The following is a 21,197-nucleotide window of genomic DNA, read 5'->3' as shown; positions in this document are numbered from 1 at the left end:
ATATTTATAAATTGTATGTAACTTAATGACCCACCCCCCGAGATACACACGCATAATTTACCTTGATTTAATACTATTAAACTATTGAAAAATTGAGTTGGTTTTAACTCAGAGAAGTAAAACTATATTTTTCACATAATCCTCCCCAGTGACGTGCACTGAGGAGTAGCTAGTCTAGCAGAGATAGATCAATCAATCTCAAATCTCTAATTATTTTCAAATCACAATATTTATTGTTTTGTTGAAGCCACAGTTCATATGCAACACTTTTTTTTCACGCGCTTCTCGTCCCTCGGTGCGTTCAGCGGCCTAGCTCGCTCTTTCTCCGCCTCACAGTTCCAGGTAGAAACGGGTTTTCGAAGGGAAAGGGAAGATTTCTGCCTGTACCTCCCTTGCCCCCTCGCCCCCGCTCCCATGGTTGAAAGACCATGCTTTCAGGTCCTCCAGTCTATCTCCTATAGGACAGATAGGGGATTGGATTCCCTTCGCTTCCTTTGTAGATCCTCTAAAGAACTAAGGGGAATTTTTTCTGCAGTACTTATGTTCTCTGTATTTACACTACTTTTTACACGTTGTACAATATGTATGTATAATATGAGATGTACTTTCATTATTTATGCAATTGGAACGTCTTATGTGCAGACAAAAATGTTATGTTTTTTTTTTAAATATGGAATATATAATGATTAATTAACAAATATTTGCTCACGCTCTCTCTTGCTCTCGTTTTAGTAGTGTTTTATTTAATATACTGTACTAATCTCTTGGACTCCAATAAAAAAATGGATAAGCTAAACAATCATAAATACGTATGTACTTATTTGGGCAAGTGAACGCGCGTTCTAATTCTTGTTGTTGGTTTAGTTTATTTTACTTAGCTTTTCTGCCACATTTGGTTATCGCGAAAATGAGGATGAGTGATGATATGATGAAAGTAATGAACGGACCTCACAAAGAACAATTCAGGCCGGAATTCGTGACGAGCGTGCATTCTTGTTCTTATGTGTTGTACTCTGCCTGCAGTGAATAATGAAAAAATTAGAAATGAAAAATGTATCCCAGAACTCAAAAAGCCAAATGAATATCATCGAAGAAAGTAGAAAAAAGGTTTGTTTAAAGGTGTGTTTTGTTACTCATCGCTTTTTCTAGCTGTATAGATTTAATCGCAATAAGTAGCTAAGAGCTTGGAAAGTCGTAAAGGACAAACATGAACAGAGAATTCTAGGCTCCTGATTTCACAGTGCCCTTCAGATACACTGGGAAGAAATTTGTATTTTCTTCTCTCATCCATCGCTTTACCTAATTTCTGCCATGACGATGAACGTTGATTAAATTAAACTGGTGGAGATTGGTTGCAAAGAAACACACATGCAAATGCCAGAGCTTGAGCCCGGATCGTTCAGTAACGAGCCATGAGATGGGGAAATTAGGGAAAGCAAGCAATGCAAAATTTTTGAAAAAAAAACGTTAATCATATATAAAGATGGTATTTCAAAAAATTCAATTGAAAATTACTACTCAGGAAAAATGCAGTTTGCTTTAGCCACGTATCCGAATGGTTAGCGCCTTCTTCACATGTTTGTTGTCGGCCGACCTCTGTGGGGGAGTGCAAGTGGTCCCGGATCTGTACCCGATGGAGGTATATAGTGGTTCGGATCCCACATTAAACTATAGATCTAGTCCCGATTAGCCTTTGTGTGTATAAAATGGACTTAAAACGTCAAATCAACCATCAAATCAACCAACCGTGGGGGAGAGGTTACCACAACGCGCTACAACACCAGGAGTTCCGGGTTCGAATCCCTACCTGGACATGGGTGTTCTTTGTGTTTGTCCCTTCATTAATTTTGTCGTATTAACCTTTCGATTAAACAAATGTGTCAAAAAAGCGAATCAAATCAAATCATTCATTGATTGATTGTTTGATTTGGTTTGTTTTACTTCGCTTTCCGCCATTTTTGGTCGTCGTTTTTGATTTTCGAAAGTGGGTGGAAGTTATGTGTACAATTTTTTGTAGTCATTCCTAACTTTGCAATTTTTTATTTGACGTTCTTCTTTTAGGAATACTGGGCCCCAAAAGGGGGGGGGGGATTATGACTCGTTGGACACGCCACTCATTGCTACCCCAAGTGTCGACGTCACCGCACGTCACTGATCCTCCCCGCTCAGAGCAAATTTCCCTTTTATCCAGAAAAATTTCATCGCTTTACTATGTATATATATACATTTCGCCGAATTCCGTGGCGAAGTGGTTAAAACAGAGCGCTTCGACGCCAGCAGTCTCGGGTTCGATTCCCGGCCTGGATCGATGTTCTTTGTAAGCCTTCCTTCATAAATTTTCATCATGTCATCACTCATCCTCATCTTCGCGATTAGCCAAAAGTGGCAGAAAACCGAAATAAATTAAACTAAATCAATCAATACTAGTCATTTTATTCATTGATTGAATACTAAGATGGAATGAAAGGATCATCAAACAGTAACTTTCAGCCATAGTATTATCTAAATTCATCGTAATTTTCACTGAACTATTAGAGCTACCAGAATTACAATTTAGCAACGCCAGCACAGAAAGAAAGGATTGATTGATTTGGTTTATTTTTCTTCGATTTTCTGTCACTTTTGGCTAATCGCAAAGATGTGGATGAGTGAGGCTATGATGAAATTGACGAAGGGACACTCACAAACGCCCATGCGCAGGCCGGGATTCGAAACCGGACCCCTGGCGTCGTAGCGCGCTGTTCTAACCACTTCGCCACACAGAGAAAGGAAAAACGTAACACAAAAACATCAATCCAAAGTTTATCTTAATCTTTAGAAAATGCACGGCTGTAATGCTGCAAGAATTAAAATTCTCCCAAAGTTACTTTTCTACGAATGCACTTGTAGAATGCACGGATATACTACCGGATAATATACTAAAAGCGAAAATATCCTACAGAAATAATATCATGTCACCAGATTCATACGTATCGTTATGTCTTCAGGAACAGGCCTGAAGAAACGTTGCTCGCCTGTATGTTCTCTACGACACGTGTTGTGAAATGTTTTAATGCTGTACAGTTATGAACACTTCTGGGTTGTAATTACCCCATTGGCCTAAATGGGGTCGTTACAACCCAGAAGTGCCCGTGATTGTACGGCGACGTGAATAGAAAATTTTACACTTTCCGCGGATCCTGACAATAAAATGAAGGACGCTTGCAAAGGGTCTGCTGGTCTGAGCTCCTTCAGCTCCCTTTCTAGCCACATACCAGATTAAACAGTTGACAAGTTGTCACCTAAACCAGCATTTCTCAACAAGGCCCTGCCATTAGTTATACCGTACTGCGAGAGGTCTGAAATTTGTCATTTTTAGTTTTCCCAACAGGTATTATTAGCAAATATTTCATGGTCGAAATATTGTGCTTAATTGAAATTTTTCGGTGTTCAAAAAGTTACATACTAATGATTGATTAATTTGGTGTTTTTAGTCCACTTTATGCACAGTAAGGCTAATCGGGACTGGACCTTGTAATGCCCTGGACATTACACTGTGGTTCTTTATAGTTTAGTTGAAATGTTGTGTTTGTTCACTTATTAATTTGGCAAATATTAATGACGTCATAGACAACTAGTGTGAGATGGACAGATAAACTACTCTTGATGTACCAGGATCTGGCAACATTTAAAAAACTGAGAGATTGATCAACAAGCAAAAATCACGATAGCATCGGGTGATTAGTGGCACGAAAATGTCGAAATAATTATAAAATGTTGTTTAATGTTCATTTGATTGCTGTAAGTGTGTGTTTTCAAAAATATACCTTACATTAAGGTGAAGTAGTAAGTTTTCATTTCCACGCCTTGTGATCGCTCTGGAGTCTTTTGACACGACATGAGGAGCGAAGGGAAAATTCCAGGTTAGACTGAAAGGTACGTAACCGGAATTATTTGGCGACCAATGTGGGAGCGCGAAATGAAAAATAATTTCGATTGCTGATTAGTGAAATAGTATTCGCGTGTAGTTTGAACTTTGTGATTCGCGTGCGGTTTCAGATTGCGTGATTTAGTTTCTGACTGCTGAAGCTTCGGACACTTTCGCGGGTAACTTTAGTTTACGTTATTCGGTTTTGTGCGTCTGAAATTTCAAAAACTTTCGTGTGACTTCAGTTTATATACATTACAAACTTTCACGTACGGTTTTGGCTTACTTTGTAAAGTGTAGTAGAGCTTGGCATTAGTGATGATATTTGCCATGCTAGCCGTTCTTAAGGTAGCCCAAGCTTAAGACAGTTTCCCCGACGGAGACTACTAAGGAATATTAGAAAAGTTGCTGGGAATGCAGAAGAGGTTGTTGAGGAGTGAGAGCAAGAAGTATAAGATGGCCCATTTGATGAGCTGCCAAGATGTTAGCAGAATGGAGGAAGAAGTGGCGCAGTGTTACGAGTGTTCAATGGAGTTTCATTTGAAGTGTACCGAGTTTCTTCGGCCCAAAGAGTCGTATTCAGCAGAAGAGTTGAAGTGTAAGAAATGCCTTCAAAAGGCAATACCGAGCACTGCAGGAAAGGAGATTACATTGATGGATGTGTTACGGCTATTGGAAGCGCAAAGAGAGGAAAGGAAGAGAGAAATGGAAAAGAGAGATCGGAAATTAGAAGAGAGAGATAGGAAATTAGAAGAAGAAAAGAAAAAAAGATAAGGAAGATTTAGTAAGAATAATTGAGGACGGAAGGATGAAAGGATAGAGAAGAGAGAAAGGCAGATAAAGAAGATCAAGACCGTAAATTATCAGAAATTTATCAAAAGATAAGTCTTCTAGAAGAGAGTAGGGAGCTCGATAAAGAAGAATTAATTTCTAATTGCAAACGAAATAAGAATGACTTAAGCAGAGTAATAGATGAGGGAAGAAAAGCAGATAAAGAAGAACTCGGTAAAAGGTGGGGAGAAATGAAACAACAATTATATGATCAGAGAGATAAGCTAGGTCAGGAAATAGATGAAAGGAAAAAAGATAAAGAAATTGTCTTAGGAAAACTTCGAGAACATGAAAGGAAGGAAGAAGAAAGGGAAGAGCAAATTATCGGAGCCCTTAGACCATTGGAATTGGATAAAGAAGAAAGGAAAAAAGATAAAAAGGAGCGACAATTAGAAAGAAAGAGATATATAGAAGGAAGGCAACAGGAAAGAACTAAGGAGAAAGAGGAGAGAGAATATGAATGAAAGAAAAGCAAAGAAGGTAGAGATAACGGGATTAGAAAGAAAGAAAAGGTAGTATTACATGATAATATGAATTTAACTGAAGATAGCTCTACATCCTCTCAAGAATACTCACATGCCAAAGGGTCCGATACTCGAAAGTGGAACAAAGAATACTACAACAGAAGGGATGGAAAATTTTTAGACGAGATGTACGAACCTGTTGATAATGCTAGTTACAGTCGCTATTTTAGAATGGCTGATGTCAATTCACTCGCAAAGTTCAGTGGCGAAATTAATTCAGTTTCAGCAGAAAGGTATTTAGAAGGCCTTATAACATATATGACTTGATGCGGATGCCTATGGAGTATCACCTAAAGGCGTTACTGTCCTTGATGCAAAGAAAAGCTAAAGCTTGGCTGACAGCCAATGAAAGGAAATGGAGGACTTTTGAACAGTTCTGTGTGGTATTTAAGAAGCAGGACGCATCTCCAGAAGCCAAGCAGAGAGAAATGCAGACTCTGAGGAACCGAAGGTACACAAAGAGTTCTGACTTAAATCTGGAAGAATATAGTTGGGAGATTTATGCCAGCTACTGTAATCTGACTGAAGAGGTAAACCAGTCAAAAGTTTTGCACATGATAATAAGTCAGTTACCACACCGGATATTTCATTCTGAGATCCATTCCAAGATCAACTAACTGCAGAATATAAACTTAGACTAGTTCAATCTTTAATTTTTCCACTATTTGATTATTGTGACACTGTGTATGGGTCCAAACATGTGAAAAAACTCAGTACGAAAATTCATATCGCACAAAATGCATGCATCAAATATACTTTTGACCTGGATAAACGCGATCACATCCTTCCAATCTTAAACAGACATAATATTTTAACAATGGCCAACAGGAGGCTACTGCACTATCTATCTTTTATTCATGATCTGCAAACTGAATGTAAACCTGCATACTTATTTGAAAAATTATATAATCGCAACACAATTCACAGACACGGAACACGTCGTCACAACGAACTTGACATTCCTCACCATTCGACTACGCTATATACCTCATCCTTTTCTATAACTGCCTCGAAACCATGGAATGCACTACCAACAAATGTTAAATCCATAAAACTCAATAAGAGTTTCAAAATTAAATTGAAAAAAATGCTTCTACAGGAACAGCTGCAGAACAGTGGCACATACTAGAAGTAAACTGGCACTCAATAAACGACAAAACACTCATATTCTATAACTGTAACTATTGTAATTTTATTACTATCTTCAAATTATTATTATTATTATTATTATTTACTTAAAGGCAACCTTATGCTATATTTTTTCTCTTTACATTTGTATTTTTTAAAATATGTTTTTGTTCTTTCACATTTACATTATCTTATGACTAATATTACTGTAATGAGAATATTCGTAATTGTAGGTATATATGAAATTCTTTATTTCTCTTTACTGTAATCAAGCTTTCCATCTGTATTCATATATTATCATATTGTATTATGTATACTTTGATGCCGCGGTAGCTCAGTCGTTATGGCGTCTGACTATTATGCGGGAGACCCAGGTTTAATCCCCGGCGGGGAAGAACCGGGATTTTTTTCACCTGTTTAAGCGGCTCAAGCGCCCACCCAGCGTCTTATAAAGTGGGTACCTGGAGGAAACTCTGGGTGTAAATACGGTCGGGGGCGTGGTGCTGATCACATCACTCCCAACTTCAGCTGTGATCAAGAAAGTGTGGGGCCCTAACTCCACCCCCATACGCCTTCATTTCGTGGTGCAAAGCACAGGGGAGCACTTTGCTTTTTTTTTAGTTTTTTTTATTATTTATACTTATATTTTCTTATGTAGCTCATGACAAGGGTTAGGTGATAGAGCAGCTTACGGCTGAACCTCGCCCGCTAAATAAAGAAATTATTATTATTATCATTATCATTATGCCATAATTTATTAATATATGAATGTAAACAAGTTATAGAAGGTTATTTAAGAGTAAAATCGTTGAGATCGGGCATCGAGCCGCCGTCTCACGATAGTTGAGAATCGATGATTTAAAAGTATTAATTGAAGTTACTAATCTGAAACTACATAAAAAAAAAGGAAGACATGAAGAATTCTGTCATTTCTAACCTACCTCCTTCTCGTCAGCCGCAGATAATCTTCCTCCCATTCCACTGTAAGTACGTAGCTATGTAGTCTTGATGACACTTGTGTGAAAAATGCTTGAAATTAAATTCACTCTTGAAAATTAGCACCTGCAACAGCGAACAATCGATACACGAAGACAATCATGTCCCAGACGTACAAAAAAAACCTTCACGATAAGCATTTAGAATACATTAGTTCTTTTTATCTCACTATGCAAAGAAACGTGAGTTGTTATCGAAATACAGGTGTTCGTTCTCCTTTGAAATAAGAGCATACGGTGATCACGTGTTCAATGCTATCTGAATATGTAGGCAGATGGGTGATTTTGTGCAACAAACTACATAAACCAAAGAATCCCTTTCGATATTTACAAACCTGGAAAAATTGTTTGGAGAGTTTTAGTGAGGGTTAATTAATTTAAATTTTCTTTCAGGGGGATGTGTGGTCATTCTTCGTGCATTTGATAGGAGGGGTTAATAAAAACTTCATTTCTCTAGTAGTGTATGCAGAAATTCTGCACGTGAGAATAGCACGCATGTTTTATTCTTTTCTATCGATAGTGATACGTGATGGCAATGAGACAGCTAGGGGGATGTTTGCTAGCTGGTGAGGTACACCCCCTCCCTCCCCCGTATGTATTAGGACTGAACCGACACTAAGCCTTAATATGCCACATAAGTTATACGTTTGGGTACCATTAAAATGTTGAACTACTGTTCGCCTGTAGAAGCTCTCATTGTCTTCGGTCTTGTAGACGTGTTTAGCGACCTTCCGTGATGGGCGCTTTTGCGACGACGGTATTTGCTAAATCTGCTATTAACTTCAACGACTGGTGGTCTAGCTTTTGCTCGAGGCTTAGATTGGAATCGTTCTGCATTAGGCGTTCAAAGAAACGCACAAAAGACCCGCATCTACGACCATGTTGAACTAACTTACTGTAACACCATTAAGCCTTGTTTCCATGATATGAAAAACTCAATATTCTGACCAAGGCAGAAATTTATTTTATTATAAAACATAAACTAAACGTAACGTTTCAACCTTCTAGCAAGGTCTTCTTCAGACTCTGCACCTTTGCTCCTTCACTTTGTACTTGGTACAGAGTCTGAAAAAGACCTTGCTAGAAGGTTGAAATGTTACGTTTAGTTTATATTTTATAATAAAATTAATTTCTGCCTTGGTCAGCATATTGAGGTTGAGCTTTTCATAACTTATTGGTAGTTCGTGGATATAACTATGTAGAGACACTCGCTTTACTTTTTGCCAATATTTATTTTATTGTAACCCCGTGGCCATGCGGATCCCGAACGTGGACAGGAAGAAGATCCCTCTTTTTATTCTCCTATCCTGACTCACCTTCTCTCCTCACTTCCCCAGACGCAACTCCCATTAGCTCAGCCACAACTTCCTCCCAGCCATTCTCTCACTTTTCCTTACTCAGTAATGACATTGCTCGATCAGAAGTCGCATCTGCATTCCTTTTTCAAGATCTCCTCTGTCCATAAAATATATATATATATATATATATATATACACACACACATATATACAGTCCGTCCATTTCGATCTGCAGCCGAGAGATCGGGAGAAACGTGGCGGGCGGCGCTGACGGAGATGCCGACATTTGAGGCCTGTAATGCCCGCTTATTATTGTGGACATCTTGCAAAACGAGCACTAACCTGTGTTATAACACGCAAAAGTTATTCTGTAATTCTTCCAAGTTCCACCCTTATATACACAAATAAATACGCTTTAGAAATTATATTAAGAGCCACAGATAATACTCTGTAAAACATTTTAATCATAGTTTTGACCAGTAACGTTCTGCTTAAGTTTATATCCTTGAAAGAGTTTTGTGTCGATGGGGATCGTTTGGAGGTTTCGAATGTGCAACACTGTATCAAGATTACGCTGCAGACGAACCGTTAAAAGCTAATGGTGTTCGTGAGCTTCCTTGCTCAAGTTTTTTGTTCCTTCGCGACTACAGAGCTGTGAATATAGTGGCAGGCAGATGTAAACCAAGAGCGTGTTAATTTCGTACTGTGCGTAAGAGTGTTATTCTTGGTTACTTGCCGTTACTTGTTTGTGTTATTGCAGTGTGTATGTGTGTTGTGTCAGTCAGACGATTGGAATGCCAGCCGCAAGGTTCACGTTAGAACAAAGAATTTTTATGTATGACACTTACGTGAAAACAGACTCGTGTCGAGACGTGTGTAGGCAATTTGTACAGAAATTCCCAGGCGTTTCACCTCCACATAGAGATACGGTTAGACGTCTTGTCCTTAAATTACGAGAAACTGGATCGTTAAATTTTAAAACACCTAAGCAAAAACGACGGATTCTAACCGAAGCAAAACTCGATGAAATTGGTGCAGCGTTAGAACGTTCTCCAAACAAACATCTACGCCGTGTTTCACAGGAGATGGGCGTGTCAAAATCATCAGCACATACAGCCACTAAGCTACTAAAATTAAAACCGTACAGAGTTTCTATAGTGCAAGAATTACGGCCCCCTGACAACGTAAGTAGAGTAAATTTCTGTAATTGGGTTTTGCAGAATATTGTAGATGGTATTGTTGATCCACAGTTAATATTTTTTTCGGATGAGGCATGGTTTCACTTGCGTGGTCATGTTTGTTCACAGAACAATAGATACTGGAGCACTGAAAATCCCCGAATAATACACGAAGTTCCGTTACACGATGCAAAAATTGGTGTGTGGTGTGCTGTAAGTGCCAAAAGAATAATAGGGCCTATATTTTTTGAAGACACAATAAATTCAGAGAGGTACCGCACACAAATACTCGCGCCGTTTTTTCAGTTGTTATCAGATAATGAGAGACAATATGGGTATTTTCAACAAGATTCGGCCACAGCCCATACCGCCGCTGATTCTTTGGACGCTATAAGGGAGGTGTTTGATGACAGAATAATTTCAAGAGGTTTATGGCCTTCACGTTCGCCAGATCTTACCGTATGTGACTATTATTTGTGGGGAGCCTTGAAAAATAGAGTCTACCGAAATAACCCTCATAGCATCGACGAACTAAAAGACAATATAAGGGCAGAACTAGGAAGAATTACGGAAGAAGAACTTTTGCGTGTGAATCAAAATTTCATCAAACGATGCCAGGAATGTGTGAATGTAGGTGGACATCACTTTGAATAACTCTTATAACACAGGTTAGTGCTAGTTTTGCAATATTTATATAAATGTCTGCATATGTCCATAAAAATATGTGGGCATTACAGGCCGCAAATGTCGGCACCTCCGTCAGCGCCGCCCGCCACGTTTCTCCCGATCTCTCGGCTGCAGATCGAAATGGACGCACGGTATATATATATATATATATATATATATATATATATATATATATATATATATATACACACACACACACACACACACACAAAATTTAGCACTCCCAAACTCATCAGCCTAGGTACATACGTCCCTGATTCGCACGGTCTTCCCTCGATGAAGCAATTCGTCTCTCTTCCACCTTCCCCCTCCCCCCATTCTGGTTCTTCTATTTCCATCTCTCTTCTTAGCATCTGCCATTACTCTTTTTCATCTGTATAAATCCATACATTGAGCTCGCACATGGCATAATTTTTGGGCTCTTGCCTTTTATGCGAGTGGTCCGGAGATCGATCCCCGGAGGGAGCTCCAAAATTTCGGTGTTGACATAGCTTCGCGAGGATAATTGGAGAGCTGCCTGAAAAGGAGAAGCAGCGGACTCCGATCTCGAAAGCCAGGAAACAGCGGCGATGGGACTCGATGCACTGCCCTAAGGTAAAAATCCCCTTGGCATACCCTGCGCTCAGACAACTGTTTCCCCACGGAGGAAAAAATACATAGGTATAAATCAGAAAAGAATGTTCACCTTCCCTAGTTCCTTGAGAGCCGCGGCGATAGTGTGGCTAGCGTAGGGCCATCGATCCTGGGTAATACCATAAGATACATATACTGTAGTATAAGCAAATGAAAACACCCCTCAAAAGAGAAAAGCCAGTGTAAGTTACATTATAAAGAGAGAAGGTCGGTATGACGCCTGACTGACATTCGGTAGACCTGAGTTTGACTCCTGGGATAGGTAATTTCAAGTATAATTTTTCTAGCAATATCTCTGCATGGTTTCACCCGGTCTCCAATAAATAGGTGGTTGGGGACGACACTGGAGGGCCAAAGGCTGCAGGAGCGTGATACTGGTCACATCACCACAGATAGCCTAGATTGTGCATAAACTCCCGTATTCCTTCATGACATGATGAAATATGCAGTGACAGCATATCCTAGTTACTTACTGTAGAAATATACAGCTGATTTTTATTAAAATTCTAATGTTAATAACTTAACAACGAAGAATAAAGCTAAATGAATGAAAACGGTAAATATATATTTCCATATCAGAGTATATTGGGATTACTAACTTGCTAATTTTGGTCCCGACAATATATTTACTACCAAGAACTTAGTTGTTTTAAAATACAGCGTGTATCAGAAGTCCCTTACCACCACATGTAAAATCCGCAGTGATGTCGTATTTTCATGGAATTTGATAAGGGCGATACAAAATAGGCCTAGGAGGACACCTTTTGTAGTATGTCACGGGACGGCCGCCATCTTGGTTCCGCCATCTTGAATTCAACTTTGTTATTTAAAATGATAGGTGGGTCATGTGATACATGACAATAGGCTAGAATTTCGTCAGGATGTCAAAGCTGAAATCAGATTTCAAGTAACTTCACTTGGTGAAAAGTTATTGGCAACTGAAAGTGATGTTTACCTGTTACAGAATGTGCTCCACATGTTGTCCGTGCTGGGCAATGCACGTGTGCAGACGCTTCTCCCAATGTCTGTGGACACAGAGTAAGGTATCTGGTGAAATATGCTCAAAGGCAGCCATGATACGTTGTTCCAGATGACGAAGATCACGAATTTTCACACCATAGCCTTAACGTGTCCCCAAAGGTAGAAGTCCATTGGAGTTAGGTCTGGTGATTGGGCAGGTCATTCAACTGGCCCACGTCGACCAATCCATGGTCCCAGGAAATTGTTCATCAAAGTACTGACGCACCTGGACTCCTTAATGTTGAAAAAACCTGGGAAATGTACCATCTTCCTACATCAGAGCTGGCAGTATCTGTTCCTGTAGCATCTCCAGGAATCGTTCCGTATTTAAATTTCCTTGAATGAAAAAAGGACCGATTATCCGTGTTCCCCATATGCCTGCCTACACCATAATTTTGCCTGCACCGGTCATTTTGGAGGGATCTGACCATGCGGGGTTGTCATGCGACCAGTAGCGCATTTTTTGCCTATTCACCTCCCCATTTACGTAGAAGTTAGCTTCTTCGGAATGGAGTATCTGCATAGCGACGTTTAGATTTAGCCTATAATTGCGCGATAGCCCACTCGCAAAACTGCACGCGGCGATCTGGATCGTCCTCGGATAGGTGTTGCTGCATTTGCACCTTATACGGATGACACTTGTGCCTTTGTAGCACCCTGTACACTGAACTGTGACTCGTAGCACATTGCATTGCTATACGACGTGTGCTTCGCTGCAGTGACGTCGAGAAGGAGCTGTAGCTGTTGCTTCATCCGTGACTGTCCGCGGTCGTCCACTACGCGGTCTGTCCAAGACCCTGCTCGTCTCCTCGAATTTGGTTATTAACTGTGCCACTGCAATATGTGACACAGGGTGACGTTCTGGATGACGCAGGTTGAAATCGGCAGCCACTGCACGGGCACTTCTCCCACCCCACAGTTTGACGATCTGGATGCGTTCCTCAGTTGTTAACGGCATGGTTCAGCACCTGCAACAAACAGGTAAACATCACTTTCAGTTGCCAATAACTTTTCACCAAATGAAGTTACATGAAATCTGATTTCAGATTTGACATCCTGACGAAATTCTAGCCTATGGTCATGTTTCACATGATCATTTTAAATAACAAAGTTGAATTCAATATGGCGGAACCAAGATGGCGGCCGTCCCCATGACATACTCCAAAAGGTGTTCCCCTAGGCCTATTTTGTATCGCCCATATCAAATTCCATGGAATTACATCACTGCGGATTTTACAAGGTGTTGTAAGGGACTTCTGATACACCCTGTATATTCTTTTGATATTAATACTTACATTTGGAATGGCTCTAGAATCGTCAGAAGACATGTTGTGTGCCTCGATCACTCAGCAGCTCTGTAATGAAAGAGCGGAACGTAGTATATGATTTAAAACATACAGTTCTTTTATGAGGGTTGGGTTTAGTTGTAAATCTATTACAGAATTGAATAATAGATTATCCTCCATACAGTGTGTAAATTGAATGGGGGAAACTTGGATATTTCCAAAATTTTAAAATCGTTAATAGCATAAAGAAACTGTAGTATTAGAAGAACTTTTATTTGGAAAAGGGGGTAAATAATTTCACAGCATTATCAGATCATCTCAAATGTACAGAAATTCTAAATTGGTAAATTTAGTTTATTAAAGTGAACTTGGTTTCATGGAGGAAAAATGAGCTCTAAACTCTTGCTGGGAGGTGGGTGGAATTTGAAATGTGGATACAAAGTGTCTATTTCCTTCAGAGACAACTGAGGAATTATTTGTATTACTGGTATCACAGCATCAATATTGTTGCTATTGATTGGATTTGCTGTTAATGTATTTTTTCCAAGAAGATGAATCAGAAAAATAATCTTTGCAGCTTTATAGACCTCCACCCCGTAGTCGTCTAAAACTAGCAAAAAATCTTAAGTGAATGTATGATGATAATTCATGGATATAGAAGTGGCAGTTAAAAGGAAAGCCATCCACCTTCATGGAGAGATGGGTAATCTGACACTGTTTGTTTGTTTTGCGCCAGGTGTTTCTCGAAAGCAATTAAATTGTACAAGATTACTATTCTGTGGAGGTCCTTACATGCCAAGTAGTATTTTTACACAGAGAGAGTAGTTATTGAAAATGGAATATTTGCCACAGATTTGCAATCTATAATATTCTGCGATGTAATGGCACTAAAGCTTGTCATATCCGGTAGTCTGTCTACCTCATGAGCGAGTCTAGTAGCGGTACAAGATTCTCTGGTGAGAATAAGCCAATGGTTGACTTTGGGTGCCCCAAATCTTCAAATAAAAATGCACTTTATTGTTATGCATGATCCACAGAAGGATTTATTAACAAATAATATAACGTTTAAACACTGGAGTAAAAAAATATTAGACGAATTCAAATGCTGCCTTGAAAATGTATTAAATGTTAGGTTCTGGTCTCCATAATGCAACGTCTACAGAGCTCACTTCGAAACTAGAGATACTGGAATCAAATCTTTTACTATTAATCATTATCTCTACACTTTCCTTTTCTTTTTATCACGAAATTTGCTTACTACATTTGAACAGGGTGGGCACTCCGCGCCTCGCATGTTTATTAGTTATTATGGATCCTGTGCCTCTATGCCTTTACACACTGGAAAAACAAACAGCCTTATAGCGACACACTCAATCGTTTCAGGAGGTCCATACCACATTTTGGTCTCGGTGGAGTTACAATACTAGAGATAAATGGTTGTAACACCACTGAAGTTAAAAGATGGTCCTCCTGGGTGGTGTGGACCTCCTGGGTGTATTAGCTGCGCCGCTCTGATGCAATGTTCTTTTCACAATGCAATTCCTAAGCTATGTCCATCACATTTATGGCTACCATATGTTCAGAACTTTCTTCTTATGGATTCTCGACGATTCTGAGAGTGAAGTACGAGAAACGGGATTATAGAATGTGGAATAAAAATGACCTGGCCGGCAATTGTTGTAATCGGTTTCGCTCCTTCTTTTTGTTCTTTTAAGTCGCTTTTCTTCTTTGCTTAGGACAAAAATTCGATGATGAGGATACATGATGATGAGATCAAACAATAGACGGTCCATGCTCAGTTCAGGATTCGAACCCGGAACTTCGGTGGCAAGATAGTAAGTCGAATGTTTGAAATAAGACACCGTGCTTCATGTTATACTTCCCCATTGAAATTAACTTGCAAACGCCAGGACAATTCTTGACTTTAACAGAATAATTTTATTGTCTTAATAGAAGAAGAAAATTTTTCGTTTTAATAGAAGAAAAGATTTTTGCCTATTGCTGAGTTATTCTAAGTAATGAAACAAAAATAAGTGGGGATTTCGGATGATATTAACACACATGGCTCCAAACACAGTGGACTGGAATTATAAAAAATGAGAAAAAATTAAATGATTCATTTCAGCAGTGATTCTTGTAACAAAGAAGAGAGAACATGGTTGAATAAGTGGTAACAAAAACGGGACATTTTCAAGTCTCTACTGCAGCCAAAAAAAAACAAAAAAACGTTGAGACAGGGATTAAAAAGAAGGGACTATCCTGATTAAATCTGGAGGGCTGTATCTTTCATCATTCGTGGATGACAAAGCAATCCGATTAAGGCGTTCCGTTGGCAACAGCGAGAGCAATTGGAAACTAATTAAGTACTTCTTGACGTGAACTACACGCCAAGGAAGCTTTGTAGCAGAAAAATTGATGTCGAAAATTATCATTGTTACTCTGAAGAAGCGATATAAACGCGCATGACAAGCACCAAGGTACACTTCAGGAAGATGATAGACTGGATTAATGAGCTAACTATCATTGATTGTGATTTATCATGGCAATTTTCACATTTTTGCTGCTGATAAAATGGACAAATAACGTGTTGCACACCAACATGTTTACAGGAATGTTCTCTTTCTAATGAATACAGCGTGGTGTGACGTAGAGATAGTAACTGTTGCATCCTTCTGAGGTAATCCACACTTCCTATGAGACGAATGGGGAAAACCACGAGATTTCTATGCTAATCTCAGTTAACTTTGATCCTTTACTGATCGTAGGTTATGATTTAAGCATAATATTACTAATGCGTGAGGGATTCTCCATGAGATAAAGCAATTTTGGGTCTTACAATGGATGAATTTACTCCCTCCCTTAACACCATATAATTTTGCATTTGAGGCTCTTACTAACAAAATTCTCCAAATTCGTAGTATTCAAATTTTCAGGAATCCCTAATCCTTGATTTTACACGTATGAAAGTAATTGTTTTCGCAGTTTCATGGGTCTTAGTTCATGAACAACCAAAATACAGGAAAACATTCATTGAATATGGTGAATCTGGTACTAAAATAAGGATTTGGTGGGTTTTGGTCCCAAACTTAACTGTCTTCAATATGAATATTTGCAGTTGGTTTCTATTATACCAAAGTAAGAAAGAAGATAGAAAAGGTATTGTGTTTACATGTTACATTTAATTTGCAAGTAATATAAATCAGTAATCTTATTGGTTGATAATACATACCATATTAAACTTCAATAAAATTGTATATTGGTAATGTAATATATATCTTTCAGCCATGTTTAGGTTGTATTTATTACTTTTGTGCTCAGTTCTTCATCGTTGGTTGGTTGATTTGGTGTTTTAAGTCCACTTTATGCACAGTAAGACTAATCGGGACTGGGCCTACAGTTTAAATTGGGATCCGAACCACTATGTGCCTCCACCGGGTATCGAACCCGGGACTCCTTGATTACAAGGCGACGACGCTACCACTGCGGCATCGGTCAGGCCCTCTCAGTTTTTCATCGATTGATACTGTACTTTATTACTTGATACTTGTAAATTGTTGTTGTTTTCTTTGTATTTTGTTCTTGTTGTCATGTACAGTCACCGGCAATAAACATGTGACACCTAGATCCTGAAATACTCGTTTCTCTGCAAGGCGTTATGTGTGTTGCCTAACTCTACGGCGATTTTAATACTATTTAATTTAATATAGTATTTCAGGATCTAGGTGTCACATGTTTATTGCTGGTGACTGTACATCATTCTTCTATCACTGCTGTCTCTCCACCAAACGAAGTTAATTGATTTTGGCCAAGTGACCTAAAGGAATGTGTCAGACCGAATCCCATATACCAGTGAAAATTATGTCTTTCTCCTATTCATTATATGAAAATAGATACTTCGCACTAATTAATTAGACTCTTGGTTCTGTTTAATCGTCAGGCCAAGCAGATCCTAAGCGATTTTTACGTTCGCCTCCCACCAAAACACGAGGAAAACTGCAACAGGATGTAGTAAGTTTTGTCAGTAAACACTAAAGTCAAAGTGTATATCTAAATTCAAAAGTTAATATACTACATGGTTTGTAGTCTGTGCAAAGCTGCACAATTATCGATGATTAACTATTTTTTCTAGAAGTTTTCTTTTTTGGTTCAGCACTTGTGAGTTGTGATCGTCCAACCTAGATGTTGTAATCAACTTCTCGTAATTAAAACTGCAGATGTTCTTCATTAACCCAAAACAGGATACATCAGTTGTTTGTTTATTTTGTAGTTAGCATAGTATATCTTCCCTAGTCGGCCGTAAGAGGCGCTGTTCGTAAAATGGTGCTTTTTCTTGCAGAGAAAGTTTTTTGTGTTCTGCAATTCCACATAAATCCTTGTGATCTTGACATGATCTATTCCACAGTTTTTTGATGTCACAACTGAATGAGGAGTTTTGATGATAACCTGCACCAGCAGGATAATGCAAGGGCCCACAATTAAATTCGTGCATGACTCAATAACGCTCTTCAAGCACGTTGAAGAAAACGAGGACTAAAAATACCAATTGTCTTCATAACGTGACACCCGTGAATCCACGTGTTTTTCCTTGACACAAAACACAAGCATAACCTAATAGCTATATCATCGTGTTTGAGTAATACCTTTCTTTTTTAAAATGACCCAATAATTTGCTCGACAATGAAACCCATTCAATTCAATTTTTTTAAAAAATGGTCAAAAAAGGTGACACAGAAAGTAGATCGTTCTTTGTTGACTCAAGTGCAATGAAAAACTTTTAATCGGTGTGTAACATCAGAGATAAAGAAAGGAGAATGAAATTTTTAACAAAACACGATAAGCTGAGTGGATAGTGGAAAGTTTCTGCGCCAACAGTCGCCGAGTAACGTCAACAACACACATGGAAAGCTGTCAATAAGGTGGAAATTATATTAAAATTAAATTATTATTATTATTATTATTATTATTATTATTATAGTAAAATCTACAATGGAACTGAAAATGCTATAACCTGGGCCAGCGAGAAGGCTGGGCCGTAGTGGGCCATGACTCACCTTGTCAAAATGTAACTGGCAAATTTTGTGATAAAAATAAAATTCAAGTGTGAAGATATTGATAAATTTGATGGGAAACCTGGATTCGAATCCAGGATCTATGGTGTCTGACGCCGTTTCGGCCCCGATGCCCCCGGTCATGAGCTTTACCGGGATTGGCCCCCTTAAGAGCGCCAGCTGTCCTGAGGGACACTTCGAAGTTGACCAGTGGACCAGCTACTAGACGGTTCGATTGGCCTTTCGCCAATATGCTTAGCTTGGATGATCGATTTGCACGTCAGACAGCACACTCTATTGACCACTGGACCATATAAGCCTGAACTGAAAATTTAACACATCTTCACTGCAATATTTGAATATGTATAATTTTTACTTCAGTATTTAAACTTCCTATTATTGGATCATAATTTCTCTTTTTGGATCAGGTAATAACAATGTGAAATTTGAAATACATTTTTTTTTCTTTTTTTGGAAATGTGACCCATTCAAATCTTTGAGAGCCATCCAGTGGGCATCCGCACCAGAAGGTTTGTCCGCCACTACTACAAAAGTAACTGAAACAAAAGTGTATCCAAAGATTATGTGAAGGTTATGCAATATGACATGTAATTAGGAACTTACTCAGAAAAAAAAATATTTACAACGAAGAGAGGGAGTTTCCCAGTAGAACAATTTTCTGGTTTTAGGAAATCAATCTTTTTTCTTAACAACAATAAAGTTCCTTCTGAGTAAGATATCTTGACACAAAAGTTATCATTTCTACAAGAGTTGGAACTTATTAATTGAATTAATCGAAGCTGGTGCGACTGGAAGAATAGGTACATGCGTGTTATCGTGTAGGAAGGAGGGTGAGTTGATGTGGTTATGTATGAGACTATTTTAGAAGCAATCAATTTTTATAATTTAAAATATGAAAGAAAATAATTCACAAAAACTGCATCAACTTGTAAAAAATAGTAGGCATGTTAATAAATATTTAAATTAGATAGAAAGAAGTTGCCATCTCAACTTATTTATGCTACGCCTAATACTATAAACCTCTTCGCATAAAGTAATAAAAAATTTAAATGCACAAAATATTCTAAAAATGGTCGAATTTACTTTCCATTTTAAAGGTGGAAATTAATTTTGGGGTATACTTGCAAATGTACGTGGAAGAAAGCCAATTTTGCACACTTTAGAGATCACTTGATGAACAAAACCATCCATAGATTTTATTTTTGAAAACACATTATCAGAAGCTCTGGTAGCTCAGTAGATGTTTTCTGCCTCCGTGGCGGAGTGGTCAGCAGAGGTTCTGGGTTCGAATCTCGGTTAGGACATGGTTGTTTGTGTTTGTCCGAAATGAGAAAATAGAGGATTTAGTAAGAATCCATATGTGTGAAAACTGAGAAAATGTCGAATAATGACGGATACTCCCGCTTAAAGGGTATTCCTTTAAAAAAAAAAAAAAAAAAAAAAGTTTGTAGAGCATCTGACTGCCACGCGGTTCGAATCCCGGAGCTGGGGATCTGGGCCAGGAATTTTTCCAGTCATTTCCATGTTTCTGCGCGACTCTGAGACCAACCCAGCCTCGTATCAATGGGTCAATCATCATTCCAACTATGACCGAGATCAAGAATATGTAGAGCTCTATATCTCCACATCACTCTCATGTGCCTTCATCATATGTGCACACGCACAGGGCTACCTTTACTTCACCTTTTTCGTGTATACTTGTGATGCTATTTCTTTTTGATGCGGAGGTTAGGAAAAATTAAGGGACTCATCTCACACGTGTTGATTATTTACTCTATAAAGCTCAATAGCTGACTACAGCGTAGGAGTTCTGAGGTAAACAAGACAAAGACTTCACAGAAAACGCGTTGGCTTAAGTTCCATTGTCTGTCCATAATATTATAAAACACGAATGAATATTCACATAAAACCACAACCACTTACGTCTGACGTATCAATTAGTATAATCTCTTACCTTCATCTGCCTTCGTCGTAGCACAGTTGAAAATACCGTTCCTGTTAATGAGCGACTGCTTGCAATAATAATTTTAACTGTGGAAACACATTAATGCCTTTATATTTATTTCTATCACGAGCGTATAAAGTAAAACCATATCAAACTTTGATGACACACCACATCATACTACACAGCAAGTCACTGAACGGTAATTTCCTTTTCAATGTTATTCAGTTACTGTCAACGTAACAATAACGAGAAGGATCGTGTTATTTATAAAATGTCTCAATTCCAAATTGAAATCAAAGTACAATAGTTTACTGAGTGGCGTAAGAAGCACTGCTTTAATCTCATAAGAAAAAGATCCACCTGCCATAATAATTCTGAGACCGTATACTTTATTGTTACTGCAGTGTGTGACAAATCGCAATATCAGAGTGAGTTATGCACGTCAGTGGAATCTCTAGTTTTTTAACTGGAGAGAAAGGTTACAATCGGTCACACTTAAGTGACAATAATATGCAATAACGAGACTTAAAACACTGTTATTAAAGTAAAATCTGTGGTTAAGACCAACTTAACACTGTTTTATGACATTTCGCAATGAGTTGCTACACCTGTCTTGAAATTAAAGTTGCGGGAAGACTATTCACTCGAGTTGTATATTATTAGACCTTCCCGAAAGAACTACATAGTGCATGACCA

The 21,197-nt window shown here is 38.5% G+C and overlaps 1 protein-coding gene across 4 annotated transcripts in view; it reads right to left on the bottom strand.

Annotated features, from left to right (window-relative positions):
* LOC145990981 (proton-coupled amino acid transporter-like protein acs) overlaps window positions 1-21,197 on the bottom strand; it is a 149,839-nt gene that overhangs the window by 23,003 nt on the left and 105,639 nt on the right. For 2 of the 4 annotated variants that reach the window (XM_083126586.1, XM_083126587.1), the window contains exon 2: window positions 13,497-13,556. In XM_083126586.1, coding sequence (XP_082982712.1) covers window positions 13,497-13,529 — 33 coding nt within the window. In that variant the 5' untranslated portion in view covers window positions 13,530-13,556. Of the gene's footprint in view, window positions 1-7,331; window positions 7,467-13,496; window positions 13,557-20,510; window positions 20,585-21,197 lie in introns of those variants that run through there. The other 2 variants (XM_083126585.1, XM_083126584.1) reach the window with 2 other exon arrangements.

This window comes from Lepisma saccharinum, chromosome 8 (genome assembly GCF_977018435.1).
Source record: "Lepisma saccharinum chromosome 8, izLepSacc3.1, whole genome shotgun sequence".
Lineage (NCBI taxonomy): Eukaryota > Metazoa > Arthropoda > Insecta > Zygentoma > Lepismatidae > Lepisma > Lepisma saccharinum.
This window is presented reverse-complemented; position numbering and strand designations above follow the sequence as displayed.